At 39.4% G+C, this 18,513-nt stretch overlaps 1 protein-coding gene across 1 annotated transcript in view; it reads right to left on the reverse strand.

Moving 5' to 3' along the window:
• Positions 1-18,267, reverse strand: part of sv2ca (synaptic vesicle glycoprotein 2Ca) — a 34,256-nt gene extending 15,989 nt beyond the window's left edge. The window contains exons 1-2 of the mRNA XM_086076808.1: positions 17,977-18,267; positions 10,184-10,862 (exon numbers count right to left, since the gene is read on the reverse strand). Of these exons, the coding sequence (XP_085932934.1) occupies positions 10,184-10,784 (601 nt within the window). The 5' untranslated portion in view covers positions 10,785-10,862; positions 17,977-18,267. The remainder of the gene's footprint in view (positions 1-10,183; positions 10,863-17,976) is intronic.
• Between the last annotated feature and the right edge of the window lie 246 nt (positions 18,268-18,513).

Here is an 18,513-nt window from a genome sequence, read left to right on the forward strand (position 1 = left end):
ACACGCAATATCAACATATAATGGTCAACTCTCTGTATCATGCAGTGCAGTTGTACACCAAACTACAACGACAATTAGTTTGCTCTGGCAGAGTAAATAAAGACAAAGAAAAGGACAAATATATGAAAAGAAAAAGCAGGGTTTTTCCTGTGTACAAAATTCAGAGGCAGCCACCTCCACCTAAGGCCCCGTCCACACGAAAGCCAGTTTCAATGCATCCTCACAAGTTTCTTACCGTTTAGGCTGTTCGTCCACACGATGGCGCGGTTTCGGAGCTTGAAACCGATCACTTTTGAAACCGGGCTCCAGAGTGGAACGATTTCAAAACGCGTCTGTCTGTACACCATATGTAGGATACTTCTACAGTGATGACGTAATGGTCGCAGATTGATGACGTTTGCGCCAATTCCCGCGTGACTGCGCACGAAGCTTCAGTCTGTCAACAACAATGGCGGATAGCCGTGTCATAGTCGTTTTGCGCAGCCTCCTTAGCTTATATTTTAATATTTTGCTTCTTTATTCCCACGTTCAACAAAAGGTGTTGTACTTGAATCACCCGCCATTGTCACTTCTCCTGTGTTTGTCTTTTTCATGTTGTTTCGATACATGCAAAGCCATGTTTGTTCTGGACATTGCAATAAAGTCTTCTTTGCTGATTCTTCTTCTACGCTTTCCGTTAACTTCCTGTGGCTGGTATAGGTCACCGCCGTGAGTACCGATACCATAAAATAAGACTGGTATTGGCACCGATACCAATACCTGGTATCGGTAGTCACCCATCATAGTCAGGAAGATACCACCTCTGCCTCATTTTGAGCTAGGAAAAACCCTGAAAAGTCATAATATACCAGAAAAAAATAAGAGAAAAAGGCACAAAATTATTAGTAAAAACATAAAATTCATGCAACATTGCCCCTTTTCTCATCACAAAAAAAAAAGAAAAAAAAGAGTGTGTTCATTGTAGCCATGATACTCCGTCCTAGTTATAAGATCAAGCAGGGGTACCTAATGTTGTGGCCAGTGAGTGTACACTCTTCTTAATAGTACACATCTTACATCTCCCATTGTGCACATGATGGAGCGTAAAATAACGCAGCATTGCGTCACACTGACATTCACTCTGGAGTCAGCTAATCAATAGAGAACATATTTGAAATGATAAAGCTGGACAGCCAGGTATTTTAATTAATGAAACTTTAGGACTTTGTATGGTTACACACTGCTGCTCCGTCATTGATTTAGATGGGAAAAAAATCCGAGACCTCTTATGTGTCGGCAGACAAAGAAGAGGAACAAAATCGATACACGTCAGCTCAGTTGAGCGTAGTTTAAAGACAAATTACGGCTGACTGTGAAACCGCCGAGAGAAGAAAAGCATCACTTCTGATACATTACACAGAAAACTGTGTGAATGGAAGCCAGCTCGTACACAGGCATCATTGACGTGAATCAAATACAGCAGAATTTTTGACGTGATGACCCACATGAACGTGGTGCAACGTCAGAAAATGACAGTTGTCAGGAGACTTGTCAGGCTAAGCCAAAAGGTTTTTTGCCGGTGATACTGTGTGTTGGCGTGTCAAAACACATCACTCACAATATAAGACCAATTTAAATATGTGATGGAAACTGATTCATAAAATAGCAAACATAAAGTATTTGGTATAATTAAACAAGGCAAAAAAATTATGGTTTTAGTAAAAACAATAGGATTCTGTATTGTTGAGCATTATAAGATCATAAAGTAATGATGTCATTAAATTGAATGTTACGACTTAAAGGGGAAGTTAAAAATGTATTTAAAATATGTTCTATACATATATCATAGTATTATGATTAATACTTTGTTTGTGGATTATGAGTTAAGCAGCAAAATCCACCTGTTTTTATCCATCTCATGGGGCGGCCATTTTGCCGACTCACAGTTGCTCAGGGCTCAGGTAATGACCAATCAGGGCTCACCTGTTTCTGAAGCTGAGCCGTGATTGGTTGTTACCTGTGTCATGGTTCGGGTTAGGTTTTTGGTTTGTTTTTATTTTACTTTTGTCATAGTTTAGGTTTAGTTCGGGTTCTGTTTGATTTTGTCATGTTTCTTTAAGTTTCTGTCATGATTTGTTGTGTTCTGTTTTTCCTTGCGCGTCTCCCTTGGTCTTGTTACGTGTAATCCTGGCCTTCCTCGTGTCAACCAATCAGTGCCCTCAGCCACTCGTGTCTTGCCCCAGGGGTTGATTTCCCCTTTCAACAGTTAGCACTACATGTTTTGCTTCAATTCAATGGACATAGTACTGAGCACCATCGTACATGCACCTTCATTTGGCCAGTCTTCCCCTTTGTTTCCTTTGATGAGATCGATCATCTTATGAAATTAATATTAGAAAGCCCCATTCAAAGGAAGCCATGTAAGCCCACGGCTCCTGGATGTAACAATGTGTACCAAGGAAGTGAGAAGTATAAATGAGATTCAAAACCATGAGAGGCAACAAAAGAAATAATGAATCCTAATGTTTGCTGTCCCATTACACCCCGAGAAACACCCTCCAAGCCCCGAGAGAGTGGTAGGAGAGCTGAGCTGCATTCAAGACCTCTTCTCTGATTTCATGCTTTGATGCTCATTGCTCTCAGCGTCAAGAACTGCTTCAGCACCACGCAAAAGAGCCTCCTTGCTTTATTCATAATCTTAATACGCCATCTAATGCAGTGGCACTTCTGCCTTCCTTTCTCTCTGCAATATCTACTTTCAGACCTCTGTTTAATTTCCTCTATCAGCTTTTATCCTTAATTTTCACTTTTATGTTGATTCGTACAGTAGAGTAAAATCCCACTAAGACATTTTCCTCTATAAAAGGTGTCTCCCCCTGGATTTTACTCCTAGACCCGGGATAATTTTGTGAAGACATAAAGATGCAGTTGGAATCAACTGGTTGTACAGCTTCAAATCTAGAAAGTTGATCAAATCTGTTAATAATGGAATAGAGATTGATTTACATTTTGCTGTTAAGAATTGAATAGTGATATATTTGAAAGACAAACAACAGCAGCATCATGAAAATGCAAGTTAATATAGTTAATGGAATTTTTTACATCAAAGATTTTGAGATGAAATATAAAGTATATTAAAAATAAATATAAAGTACATTGAAAATAAAAAATATTATTATTATTATTATTATTATTATCATTAAAAATGAGTAGAGTATTCGCAAACACTGACATAAAAGTTGAAAACACATGTTTAAACGGAAGGTCTAAACACGGCTTTCTGATTTATATTTCATCCGTGCAATATGAATTAAGCAGAAAGAAGAAGCAGCAGCAATTTTTTTCCATCTCAGGGGGCCGCCATTTTGCTTTGTGCTGCCACTTACAGTCAACTGAAAATAACATCACAGTGCCTAAGCGATCAGGTAACGACCAATCACGGCTTACTTGTTTTCTGGGTTTGGTCAAGTGACCAGCTGAGCCCATAGGAACTGTGATGTCATTTTCCGTCGACAACAAGTGGCGGTATAAGACAAAATGGCCGCCCCCTGAGATTGATCAAAACTGTTTGATTTTGCTGCTTAATTCATATTCCACAAACACAATATTAATCAGAAGGCCGTGTTTAGACTAGGGATGGCAAGCATTTCCAAAATCTTTACAATCGCGGGAAGGTTTCCTAAATGTTCACAGTGTGCAAAAATACAGTTTAATCACCATATATTTTCTTTAAATTTTCTCAGTCACAAGCTCCTTCTGCACTGAGGAGTGAGTAATCACGTTTGTATTACACTGTGTGCCACTTTGATCGGAAAAGTGATCAAAAGTCACTGCAGTGGGAATGGAATTCCAATGAAATCCACATGACAGTAGCCCGTTGAGGCCTTGAGTGCAGGGTAAAAAAAAAAAAAAAGACTTATCAACATCAGGCATGATCCAATCTCTATAACAGTAACATGTGAGAATAATTCCCATTAAATCAAATGACGCCCTAATGGGAGAGAGTCATTAGATATGGTTTACAAGCGACTTACATTGCTGGCCAAGCCCCTCCGGCCCCCCCACCCCCCACCCCAACGACTTACGAGCCCACACATGTAGACACGTTGGTGGAGCTGCACTGCACAAGCGCTGGTAATCTCTGCAGTGATGCTGTCATTTTACCGCAGTTAAGCTATGCTCAGCTGCTCTTGGACCCTGGAGCCCAACATAGAGGGGCTGGCAAGAGGGATACAAAAAAGAGAGTGGGTAAAGGGGACTGCAGATGGAGATGGAGGTTGATCATACAAAAAAGAGCAGAGAGTAAAAGGCTACAATTGATACTAAGATGAGGACAGGGTAAAAAGACGATATGCTGAAAGTGAGGAGGGAGAGAAGTGACAATGAAGATGACGCAGAAGCGAGGGGGTGTATCGTGACGAAAAGTATAGCCCATGAGAACAAACAAGTAATGATAGGGCGATGCGTTCTTATTGTATTTTGTGCATAAGATGATGGTAAACCCTCTCGCTGACAATGTTGGCGTGCTGAAGAGCACCAGTTGTGCCAGCATCCCGCTCGGATTTCCCTCCCACTCCTCCCTCACCATTACTCCTCTTAACTTGGTCATCTCTCTACCTCAGGGTTGTCCCTGCTCCTTGCCGGTCCACTGTTCACCACACAACAGCTCATGGTGCATGTTTAATTCTCTCTTATACTCTTATTTAAAGTGTGTACTGCCATCATCATGAGCACACACGCATACATTGATTCCCACACACACACACACAAGACAATTCTACATCTTTCTTTTGCTTTTCATGTTTAACATTTATGTTTTCACATTTCAAATAACTGTTTCAGATTCAGTCTGTCATACATTTAATGTATCAAAATAAATGATACACTAGACACTTTAACTGGGTGCACCTGTCACATACGTGCGGAGGTAGGACCTAAACGCAAGACACGGGAGTTGTGAAACAGAATCTTTATGTACAAAAATACAAAGTAACAAAAGAGAGCATGGCTGGATTGTGATGGACTCGAAGAAAAGGGTTGAGGTAAAATCTCTATTTGAGAGAGCAAGCTGGATGCATGGAAGCAACCTTGAAAGGCAGAAACCTAACATGTAGGAGTCAGGATAGGAAATTTCACTGTGCTGAGAGAAACCTTGACGTACTGACAAAAGTGTCACTGAGCAAGTCGCGCTAGGACTATTTTCAATTCTATAGACAGAATAAAGGCCTATATGAAAAAAATTATAGTGAGTAGACAAAAAAAGAGTGACTAATACCAGACCATAGCTACTGCCATGGAAACTGACAATGTCATCATCACAAGGGACATAGCAACTGTATAGCTACTGATAACTTAATCATCAAAAGGGACATAGCTACTACATAGTAATTGACAAATTCATCGTCACAAGGAACATAACAACTGTATGGCAATTGACAACGTCATCATCACTAGAGGCATAACAACTGCATATAATTGATAAATTCATCACAAGGAACATAGCAACTGCATGGCAATTGACAAACTTCATCATCAAAGGGGACATATAAACTGCATAGTAACTGACACATTAATCATCACTAGAGACATAAAAACTGCATAGCAACTGACAATTTCATCATCATAGGACATAGCAACTGCCAACTTCATCATCAAAAATGACATCAAAACGTCATAGAAACTGACAACTGCATAGTAATTGACAAATTCATCATCACAAGGGACATAGCGACTGCATGGCAATTGACAACTTCATCATCACTAGAGACATAACCAATGCATAGCTACTGACAACGTCATCATCAGAACAGACATAACAACTGCATAAAAACTGACAAATTCATCATCACAAGGGACATAGCATCTGCATGGCTACTGACAATTTCATCATCAAAGGGGACATATAAACTGCATAGTAACTGGCAATGTCATCATCACTAGAGACATGACAACTGCATAGCAATGGGCAACTTCGTCATCATAAGACATAGCAACTGCCAACTTCATCATCAAAAGAGACATCAAAACTTCATAGCAACTGACAACTGCATAGTAATTGACAAATTCATCATGACAAGGGACATAGCAACTGCATGGCAATTGACAACTTCATCGTCACAAGGAACATAGCAACTGCATGGCAATTGACAACGTCATCATCACTAGAGGCATAACAACTGCATAGTAATTGATAAATTCATCACAAGGAACATAGCAACTGCATGGCAATTGACAAACTTCATCATCAAAGGGGGCATAGAAACTGCATAGTAACTGACACATTAATCATCACTAGAGACATAACAACTGCATAGCAACTGACAAATTCATCATCACAAGGGACATAGCGACTGCATGGCAATTGACAACTTCATCATCAAAAGAGACATCAAAACTTCATAGCAACTGACAACTGCATAGTAATTGACAAATTCATCATGACAAGGGACATAGCAACTGCATGGCAATTGACAACTTCATCATCACTAGAGACATAACAACTGCATATCAACTGACAACTTCATCGTCATAAGAGGGGGAGAGCGGGGATCTAACAGCCGACCTACTGGTTATTGAACGACCGTCTCTACACCCTGAGCCATGGTCGCCACATTATTATAATTGTAGTTCGTACAGTGGTGTAGAATTGCATCGCATCCTAACTTTCTCGTTTAATGTATGTCTTTATTATACTCAATGTACAATTCATATACAATGCATCATAGCACTGCAATGGTGTTTGTTGTTGGCTTACAGCCAATTAGACCTGTTTTGCACTTAAGAAATTTTTAATTTGATCTAATTAATTTGAATTTAATTTTACATTTTAACCTTTTGTAATGATAAGCCAAAGGATATTCTAATTAGTACATTAGGATATCTTATGCATCTTACAGCTGCATATTCGAAGTCATCAGATTTTATCTCTGCTTTTTCCTGCCTATCAATCCACTTGAATATTACCATGGCACCTTTGAAACATTTTTTGTTGCCTGTAATTAGGTGTAATTAAACTGAAAACTCCTAATGGATGTCAACAAGGTCCTTGTAATCACACAATCCAAGCTATCTATACTAACATACTCGCACACATATACACCACTCACATTCACCTCAACAGGGAGGAGCCTCCAGGCAATCTGTAGGGGGAACAAAGAGGGGAGAATGGAGGAGAACCACTAAGTAAAAGAGAAGCATTGAGAAAGGAGGGCGAGAGGGAGGGACAGAGGGTGAGGGATGGAGTCACGAACAAGGACGAGCTGAGCGTATCGAGCATGAATGCCTACGAGATCTCGCTTGGCTAGAGAGGAAGAAAAGCGCTTGCGTGGATACTTGGAAAGGGACAGAAAAATCAAGATGTAACATCTCAACCATGGGGATAGAATGACAGCCACAAAGACATAGAGCAGTGGTTCTTAACCTTGTTGGAGGTACTGAAACCCATTTTTTCAAATTCAAAACAGTATTGGGTTTCCCGGTGAACAAAATGAAACGTCGAATCTGGCTCGCTTTATTTTTTTCACCAATTCAGAAGCTATTGTGGTTTTGTATCCCCATCTCCATGCAGCTGAAAGTGTTTCTTTAGCTTTGCTAGATAGCTAGTTGTGCTGGACTAGAATTGCTCAACTTTTCATTGGACTTAGGACAGGGGTCAGCAACCTTTACTGTCAAAAGAGCCATTTTAGGCCAAATAAATAACGGGAAAAAATCTGTCTGGAGCCACAAAACCTTATGAACATTGTGATAAACTAAACAGTATGGATGTTTTGTGGTAATGTTTTGCCCTTTTGGACCGTTTTTGACTATTTTTTGACATTATTTTCTGCCTTTATTTCAATTTTCTGATATTTTTGGCAATTGTGTGAACATTTTATGGTAATTTTTGGGATTTCTCCTTTTGTTTTGGGACATTTTATAATTACTTTTTTAAATCTAAAGCGTTAATTCATTAAAATAAATATAAAAAAATATATATTAATATCTACCATTTTTTTTAGACATCCACAAGGAGCCAGAAGCTGCAGGTTCCAGACCCCTGAGCTAGGATGTTGACTCCCATCACTCACCTCAACTAACTATATATTCATAGAGCACTTTAAAACAACCACAACTGTTTTCTCAAGATGGAGCCAAGGGGCATCAGATACAATGAAAACAGCAGGGGCCCCAGAATTGAACCCTGTGGAACACCATAGGTTCGTCCAATCATGTCTTCATATGGGCTGTTTTGTACACTAGGGCAGAGTTCTACTTTCTTTCTTTCTTTATTTATTTCTTTCTTCATTGATTGATTGATTGATTGATTGATTGATTGATTGATTGATTGATTGATTGATTGATTGATTGATTGATTGATCAGAGACAGATACCACAACACTCACATTTCACTTATTTCTGTCCCTTTTCATTTCTTTTTTAAAGAATGAAATAAATAAAAATTTAATTGAAAATTGAATTTAATTGAGTTATCTTGGGTGTCTTTTTCCCAAAATATGAAATCTTACAGCAGTATCTCTCGGTTGATTTATTGCTGTAGAAAGGTAGCTTCTCTACTTGATGAAAACGACAGCATATCCTCAATGTACAGTATATCTAAGGCTGTTTTGTGTGCCACTTCAGTACACTGACACAGTGAGTGAGTGAGTCATTCCCTGTGCACGACATTGTGATGATGGATTACACGTGCAGCCATCAGGGATGTTGGGGCCGCTGCTCAGCACACTGGGAAAGCAATATTCGTTACCCTCTTAATCCTGATACAAGACTAGCTAACTGGAAGCCTGTTTTTTCATACCTGACACAAATATAGACTGAAGCATGACATGCTTGCATACAATACATGCAAGTGGCACTAATCATTTGGTTTCTTGACAAAGGCAGGTGCTGCTTAGTGATAAAAGTGGAGACTGGAGGATTACAGGTTCAGAAACTGGACCAAAAATATAGAGGACGGGAACTCCTTGTGTCTTTTTATACATATACAGTAAATCGGTCAGTGTTAAATTTCCAGTGTTCGATCAAATATGCAGCAAGCAGCGTTATTTTAACACTGTTAAGATAAAAAGTTACACTGTCAGAGTGTTGGGGTGGATGTTGGGTGTAACCTGAATAGCACTACCTTGAGTGTTAAATTGACCACACCCTCATTTCCGGCGAAGGAGAAACTTTCTAAATTTCCAGCACGCGGTCGACATTTCAATAGCGATACATAAGTTGTTGTTGTTGGGGTGGTGGTGCTCAGTCAGTGGTCGTCTCACAACCCTGAGAGCATGGGTTCGATCCTTGCAGGCCAGTGTGACTATGTCAAAGTATCCTTGAGCAACATACAGTTGCTCTTGATGCTGTGTCATCAATAGTCAAAATGTAAAGTGCTTTGAGGGCCTTGTAAGGAGGAAAAACGCTATATAGATGAAGTACCATTTGCCAGAGTAAAATGTTTGAGTTTAATTTTTAACACTGACACTAGTGTACTTTCAACACAGGTTCACAATTTCACTCTACCAATGAGTTACATTTTTAGACTTTTGGAAGTGTAAATTTAACTCAGAACTGGTGAGAACTATATAAACTCAGGGAAAGTGTTAAATTTAACACTATGGGAGTTAAATTTACACTTCCGATTCTACTGTGTAATTGGCCAATACATCTGATTCAGATTTTACAATATTCATTAACTTGTCACTTGTGACTTGACTATAAATGTGGCGATTCAATACATATCTCGATATATGGGGTGCAATACGAATAGAAGGGTACATTTTAAAATGGAACAATTCGATTTTGTGTGCACCTGCATCTTCTACAACCGAAACAATTTCCTGATTCAAATCGTTTTTTGTTAAACACCTACTGGCACGTTTGGTATATAGTTTTCAAAGGTAAGACACATCACATGCAAACATACACATACTGTAAACATTTCACCTTCCTTTGTTTTCTTTGGTCATTCCTCGGGTCTCCTGACGGCGGTGTTCGGTTTAGGTGAACGGTATGGGATTTTTTTTAAATAGGTTTTTGGTGAACTAACGAATACACACACGCACGCACATACACATACACATACACATACTCACCCACATAAAAAAAAAAAGGAGCAATGATGATGACATTACCGAATGAAAAATACTGAGCTCTTTTTAGGAAAAAAGAAAAAAAGAAAAGAAGAACAAAAAATAATACACATACTGTAAACATGTTTACTCACCTAACCATCCTGAGCTGGAATCAGGTACGCACATGTCTGTTTCAGCGCTTGGAAGCACAAAGCCCACCACGAACACCTCGACGCCATCCGACATGAGGGCCAGTCCGAGAACCAGGAACAGCTGCCACTGGAACCTCCCGTGGCCGCATTCTTGGATGATGAGCTCGTACTGCTGCGCCAACTCCTCCTCGTCCGCCTGTCGCTCCTGCTCCAGCTCCTTTCGGTCCCTCATCGCGTCCGACATGGGTTGCCCAAGGGCCACTTGGCCCTCCTTATGCTTCCTGTCACCAGTGGAGGGAACCCCCTGATACTCGCCCTCGTAGATCTCGTCCTCATCGTCGTGGCCTTCAGTGGCGTCGCTGGAGCCCTCGTCATTGTCATGGTAACCCTCTCCATCTTGCCTCGGTGGATTCCTGTAGAAATCCTCGTCGTCGTCGTCCGCATCGTCCCGGAATTGCGAATAGTTGTGGTGGGATGAATACTCATCTGCAGCACGGTCCACCACTTTGCTGACCTTCTTTGTCGCCTGCCGCTTTGCCTCCTTGACCATATCCTTGGCCCCTTTAACCAGGGAAGTCCTGTTATTGTAAGTGTCCTCCATTCTGGCTAAGCCAGTTGATATACAGGGAAGAAGAGCAAGAAGGGCGGGTTTACGCTGGGACTGGTCAGCTCAGTCGGTCTGAAAAAGCAGCAAGGAACACAACTCATTAGTGTGCTATTACCACAAGAAAAGAAAAAAAACACAATGTTTGTCGTAATCTAAAAGAAAGCTCAGAGAGGTGGGCACATTTAAAAATGTAAAGCGAGGATTTCCTAATGCTGCCCAACCAAACCTCATACAGATCCATAATTATTACGAACCCCTTATGAACAGGTGACATCACATTCTCTAAGGACTTTAAACCATGTGAAGACAATGTTGTGCTTGTGTTGCATTGATTTTAATAAAATATCCAGGATTGCTCCCTATTTCTTGCTTTGCCTTTGGGTAAAAATAGCAAAGCACTTAAAACAGTGGTTCTTAAGATGGGTTCGGTGAGTCAGTCTCAGTGGTTTGGCCTATCTGTGCTGCAGGGAATTTGGTGCACTCAGTTGTCGACTAATGGCCGTTGTGATGGTGCGTCGAGTGATTTCTTTAACATTGCAATCCCTTCGTACTATGTCGAGCCAAAAAAGAAAGTGGTTGGACGATTCGAATATGTGCAATATGAATTCACATGTATAACGGAACATATTGTGTTCCACAGGGTTCAATTCTAGGGCCTCTGCTGTTTTCATTGTATCCGCTGACCCTGGGTTCCATCTAGGGATGCACGATAATATCGACGGCCGATAATTATCGGCAATTATCGACCAATTTGACGTTATACAAATAAATCAGGCAATAAAGAAATCCTCCGATAATAATAGACTTGCCGCCTTGGTTCATCTGTTGTGGTTTAGGCTGAAGTTGTGTCCAACTCCTCAACCCCTCCCTTCTCCTATGGTAGTGTTGCATATTTGTGAGGTCATAATGCGCGTAACCTCATGTTCACGGATGCATCATGGCAACATGGCAGTCGCCAGTGTGGGCTTTCTTTTTGTGTCTGCCCAAAATGTAACCGTTGCAGTTTTTTGTTGCAGTTTTAAAACATGATTGTTTTGTTTTGACAAACTCAAAATTACTTACTTGTTGTCTTTGAAGCAGAGATATTAATACAATTCGGCTTAATGGTGCTTTACAATGTTTCAATGTATTTAACATGTTGGACTTATAATAGGACTCGAAAGTATATTTGTATTCAAGTTAATTTTGCAAACAATTATCAGCATACTTCGGTTATCGACATTGGCACTTTCTAAATTAATGGTTTATCGTATCAGTTGAAAATAGCATCCCTAGTTCCATCCTAAGAAAACAGCACGATGTGACAAAAAAAAGAGTGACTTTGAAACCAAGTATGATTTATTATTTCATGTTGCATTTAATACACTATGTAACAAACGTACACAGCAACACGTCAGCACAATAACACATGGTTGAAAAGGGCCTTTCCCAACCAATGCTAATGAATGGGAGACCCCAGTCTAATGTAATTTTTCGCTCAACTATGATTCACAATTCAACATCCCAGATCGGAAGTCAGGCCAGCTGTCTCCTTCTTATTATCTTATGGCAGGCGAACACACATTAAAACAGAAATTGGCAATTCCTTTTGAAATTGCATGTGGCTGTTGAGAAATGGTGACGCCAAAGAAATGAAGGGAGGCCTATAATGATGGTTAATACGTCATAGTATAATTCGCTATCCCCAGCTATCATGCCAATATGCCTGCGAGAGACTGAGTAGTATAGGGAGATATGGCCAGGGGTGCCTGTTGGGAATGATCGGATTGAAATTCATTTGTGCAAAAAAATATATATATATTTTTGTGCATCTATCTATGTCAACAACATCTGAAGGTGAAGGGCAGAACAATTAAATGCTCTTCCATTACACTGTAAAAGGGAATAGTAAACCATACGAGAAATAAATTCGACAAATTTTAGCCAAAACGTTGAGTTAATGGTTGAGTGATGTGAACATAAAAGTGGCACAAGCTCATAGAAATAGTACTGCTTAAGTTACCTTACTTCGAAAATCTGAGTTGTCATTGGAATAAAAAACTGCAGGTGGCCAATTGTGGCTACTTCACTCAACTTTGCTTTCATCCATTATTGCCCAATTTACCAAAGTATAGAATGATAAATGTAGGTTTAAGACTCATTCAGTTATTGGGGTGGCATGGATCATTCGGTAGAGCGGCCATCTTCCAACCCAAAGGTTGTGGGTTTGACCCGGAGCCCCTGTAACTATGTCCAAAAGTCCTTGAGCAAGATATAACCCACGGTTGCTCCTGATGTGAATGGGGAGATCGTGTTAAAGCGCTTCTTTGAATTCTTGAAAGTTTCACCATATAAGTGAAAAACAAATTGCCATTACTTGCAGTCATACAGAAATGTTGATTTATTATTATTATTATTATTATTATTATTATTATTATTATTATTATTATTATTATTATTATTATTATTATTATTATTGATGCTTGAGACATTCACAGCTTTTTTCTTCTAATTCAGAAAAATCTAAATGGGTTCGTAGCATTTAGGAAAAGAGCTCTTCACTTATTTACTTAGAATTAGCTAAAACTAAATCATCTCTAGACTGACTTAAGTGTAGGGCAAGGAGATCAGAGCTGTCCAGAGTGCACCCTCCACATGCATCTCAGGGCTGTTCACCACAGCCTCTAATGAACACTGAAGCCTTGTCAGGAGAACACAAATCACAGGGCCGGCTCCAGCTCCCATAATGCAATTTTACTGGACAAAATGACACTGCTGATTCAAGGTGACTCCACTAATCTCTTTGGCTCATTGGATGTTTTCTGTGGTTATGAGCAAGGACCAATAATTTTTTTTTTTTAATGCCGTCACTGGCATCAGCGATGGTTTGGATTGTCGTAAGAATTAATCAAATGGCAGCTTTTTGGCAATTGAGGTGGTGCCATTTATCAAGCATAGAACCATTATGGTAACTTAAGTGGGTGTAAAATTTCCTAATTTCTCCCAGATACAGTGATGCGGGGTGCATTTTGTACTTCTCAGTTTAAAATAGTAAAGTAAATGGTGTTTTATTTTTGATGATGTGCATACAGTGATAGCTTCTGGCTAAATAGCACAATTTGCACTGCTTATTCTTTGCTAAACTAACAGCCAGGGGTGTGTCAAAGTTCAGGGCCATGACTGCCACCACGCATACATTGCTGCAGGATTAGGCCATGTTGCTTAAACAAACTGTTCTTTTTTTCCCCTTGAGTCAATGCACATTGACAAGCATGCTCACACAGCTCCTGGTGGTGTCTGCCTGTCAGAAAATCAATGGAGTGCATGTTGAGGTGTGCTGTCAGGCGTGATGAAGCTCAGAAGACACCAGAGCTCACAGAAGACCACCTGACCGCAGCAGAAGAGGCCCCCGACTGTGCGCGCAGCAACAGGAGCAATCGCAATCAAACTAGCGCTTGCAAACAAGACAGCACTAGTGCTGTTTTGCCATCTTTCATGTTCTCGCCTATTATTCCCACCACCGATATATTATATTTTCATTGCCTGACCATATATGGTCATGTTGTCATATCATGATTTGTATGAGTTTGTGTTTTGTTCCTTTCTTGCCTAAATTTAGCTGGCATAGGATTCTTTACCAGCGACACTAATGAGGACAAGTGCTAGAGCAGCTGTGTCAAACATATGGCCCGTGGGCCAGAAGCGGCCCATCAGAGGGTCCAATTTGGCCTGTGAGGACAGAACACAAACTGCATTTCACAAAAATGTACTGTTGTTGCTAATTTTGTCCACTTAAATGGCATCCTGAAATTTGGCTGTGCTTATTATTAAGAAATTTCAGAATACTCTGCAATAAGATAATGGCAATTAGGAATATTTTCTGACTTAATTAGTACACAAAAAAACAGGAAATAGTTTTGACCTGTTGTTATTAATATCTAATTAGGATATGGACATTCTGGTCCGGCCTACACCCCCGAGCTAAAGAATGGATGGAAGGAATTTGTTTCATTTTGAGTTGGGGCATTTTTTTAGAGAATTATGCATTGATACAAATAACAAAATTCAGGTATAAATTATAGATGGGTGTCTATAAAGCTGTACAATTTAGTGTGGGCCGAGATTTATAATGTCTTTGGGGAGAAGTGCGCTTTGAGTGCCATTTAATGAATTAATGACCGCCTACATATTTCTCAATTAAATGCACATGGTGACAGATGTTGAACCATATTGTGTAGCACAATGAGATTTGCGAAAAGCTACATTTATTTTAACTACCTATATGTGGTGTTCAATGGGTGTTGCTTTTAAATTGTTTTCGACATCAAGTAAATACAGTAGGATCTATTTCACCACTGTTATACATTTATCAGTGGGCAATTTCAAATGGGTTTTTTTTTATTCAACTTCAGCCCTTTGAAATACATTCACCGCCACAAACACCTGACGGCTGGTTTGCTCTATTAGTATCAGCTAGGAGCAGGTCCAATCTCTAAATGGGCAACACTGCAAGTAATCCCATCAAAATGGAGAAGTCGTAGCCTCATCTGGAGGAGACGCTTCCGGAATGGGACATCTTCTATTAGGAGATTTCATCAAACCGTGATGGCATTATTGAATGATAGTGCATGTGTTTGTGTGTTGTAGTGAGTGATGGGGTTTGGCAACACAGAAACAAAAAGAAAAACATGTATAATCTAAATTGTGGCATGTCGCAGTATGTCGAGTTATAAATGGTGTTTTTAAATGAGCGATTTCCCATCTGAGAAAACAGAAGCATTAAATAAAGCTTATTGCAAATAAATCTCATGACATGCAGATTAATCAGGAAGATATATCCAAAAGTAATTAAGAGTGAAACATGTCTACCTGCTGCGAGCTGTGTTTTGCTGAAACCATATCAGTATTTGCATTAACTAACTTACCACTTGCACTAACGCTGAGGCACATAAACACAAGGGTAGTAGCCAACCATTCTTCATTGACATAACTCTGATTATTAATCAACCTCCTGTGCGTTTTATAACAACCTAAAAAAAACACTTTCAATTTTTTAATGGTTTTCATTGAAGAGTAAACATTTGTTAAGTACGTAAACCATTTGGAACTCAAATTACATATATGAATCATAGAAACTGTTAATAATCCTGAACGAAGTTATTAATGAAATAAAAACAAAATAGATTTTTTTTTAAAAGATAACTGAATCTGCATTTTATGTTTATAAAACTAATTCAAATTATAATTCTAATGAAAATGTCCATTTATTTTATTTTATATTTATTTCGTGTGAGTGTAAAAAAGGTCGAACAGACATTCAAATCATAGTTTGCATTTTTTCATCACAGTATTTATTGACCTTTTTTTTTAATCCACAAATATGCCATGTAGGCTACTAAAATGCTAAAACGAATCATTTTAGAAAAATAAAAAGTTATCTCTAAAAATGGAAATTAACTCAACTTAAAAAAAGTAACCCCAATCAAAAATCCCAGACTATTATAACCCTGAAGCCGATTGATCTGTTTGCAACAATTGTGGTTGTCTATAACGATGCAGTTCTTGACCCGAGAAACCACATGACCACAGACAGACCACTAATGAAAATATTCCTTCTGTACTTCATTTATAACAGATTTACCTGTATCAGCACTTCTATTTCAGACTGGATCTACTTGTCTATATTTAGTGGGTTCCTCATTGCCAGATAAATGCAAAAGCTCTTCAGGCCATTTGGCGATAGGGATCATTAACCATAATCTAAACAAAATAATGAAACATCTGCTGAATCTCTTGATTGTTTGTCAAGATAACTGAGAGAAACAATCTTTTTGTGGTGCTTTTGTTTCTGCTTCGCTGCCCATAGGCATTACAGGCTGAATACGATCACGATGAGTAAAATGCAAAGGGAGTCCCTTGTGAGCTTCTTTTATGTTGCTTAAAGTTTACGTTTTAAGGAAATGACAGGCCAGAGTATAAAAAAACGGGCACGAGTGTTCCTAGCTCAATTGTGGTAAGATTATTGTTTATAGATATCTTCGTACAAAAATGTCCCATATCGCCACCAGGGGCCAATTGCAAGCTTCTTGCTGGATATATAATATGATGGGAGCGTGCCATTTTGGATTTGGACGGGGAACACGACACAAACAGGGAATACAGGAAATCAATTCTACTTTAAAAAAAAAAAGTTTCAAAATTGTAGAGCACCAAATTTGTGTTTGTTAGTTGGTAAGCTAGTTTGTGGCTAATGGAGATAACGTGAAACACTAGCAATAGGCGCATAGGACACTAACAATTGCATTATGGAGAGGGGTGTGTTTTTTCGGGTAGTTGGGGGGGGGGGGGGGGTTGCACCAAAATTGCTTTGTTTCTTGCACATTTGCAACCTTAGAACCAAGTTGAATTTTTTTTTTTTAATAGGCTTTTCACAGGATTTTGGTAGCCAGCAACCCTTAAAAAATATACATATATTTTTTGGAATATTCTAACTGCAAATACAAGAGGACAACAGTGCAGCATCATGTTTACAGATCTCACAAAGCACTTCTTTGCCACAGGTTTCCAGTTCAGCAGTTGCGAGCCTGTCAATCGTTTATTGCCTCACGAGGTGCAATTCACGGGCGAGTCGGTTGCCTTTTCCCACATCCTTTCCTCTTTTTGGCAGAGTGCTCCAACTGCCCCGGGGCAGGCGGCTGCATTGCTCTACAGCCTCTAACTCCACAGTCTACAACCTTAAAAACTCTACTCCTATCAAGCGGAAGTATCTCAATCTCACCAAAATCAGGGAATGAACATATACACTGCAAAAACTCACCAAGAATGTTTCCAATTACAGCCCGTCTTAAACTTTTACACATGGCGCAGACAAGCAATTCCCAGACTCCGAGTCGCCATGAATTGAAATATAATAAATGAAAACTGGACAGAAAATTCTTAATAATCAAATTAAATGATTAACTGTAGCCCACGTTCACAAATGATGCCAGTTGCATCGCCAGTAGCCATCATGCAACTTTTAACAAATGATTCGCAAAAAAATATCAATAATCCTTTTTGTTTAACCCAACACTAAAAGCATTAATACATATAGCTACAAAAATAAAATGGATGTTTTTCACTTTAACTTTTCAGCTGACAAAGATAAAACATTCAACATGAGACTAATGGGTCTACCAACTTGAAGATGTTGAGAAAAAAGACTTACCATCATTTATGGCAATAAAAGTAGATAGATCTTCTCAAAACCCATTGTTGGATGTATGTTGAATAAATCTCATGGCCATTTCTTTAACAAAGAAGTGGATCCGACGTAAATGAAGTGCACAACGTGATTTTTTTTTCCCCCCTCCCCGACGCAGTGCTCTCTCGCTGCAGTACTTCAGAAGAGGAGACGGAGGCAGGGGGATGGAGGCTGGTGGGAGGGAGGGATGCAGGGATGGATGCAGGGAGGAGAGCAGCGTAATCAATAATTGCATTTCATTGAGTGATGCGGGTAATTCCGTCTGATGGAACAATCTAGTTAGGTGGCTAGATGACGTGGGCAGACGCATGGCACACAAAAATAGGTCTCATTCAAACTGGTTGGAACTGGTAAGACGTCGCTTTTTTGTCAAGCCTACAGTTTGGATGTGAAAATGTCAAAAATTGTAATGTTTAGTTCATTTTGGAGTAAAAAGTCACCTAAGAGTTTTTTTGTTTTTATTTTGTTCTGTGTCATAATTTTCTGTTACTGGAGGTTACA

Source organism: Leptonotus elevatus, chromosome 5 (genome assembly GCF_054856555.1).
Source record: "Leptonotus elevatus isolate MCC_2025b chromosome 5, RoL_Lele_1.0, whole genome shotgun sequence".
In the NCBI taxonomy this organism is placed as follows: domain Eukaryota; kingdom Metazoa; phylum Chordata; class Actinopteri; order Syngnathiformes; family Syngnathidae; genus Leptonotus; species Leptonotus elevatus.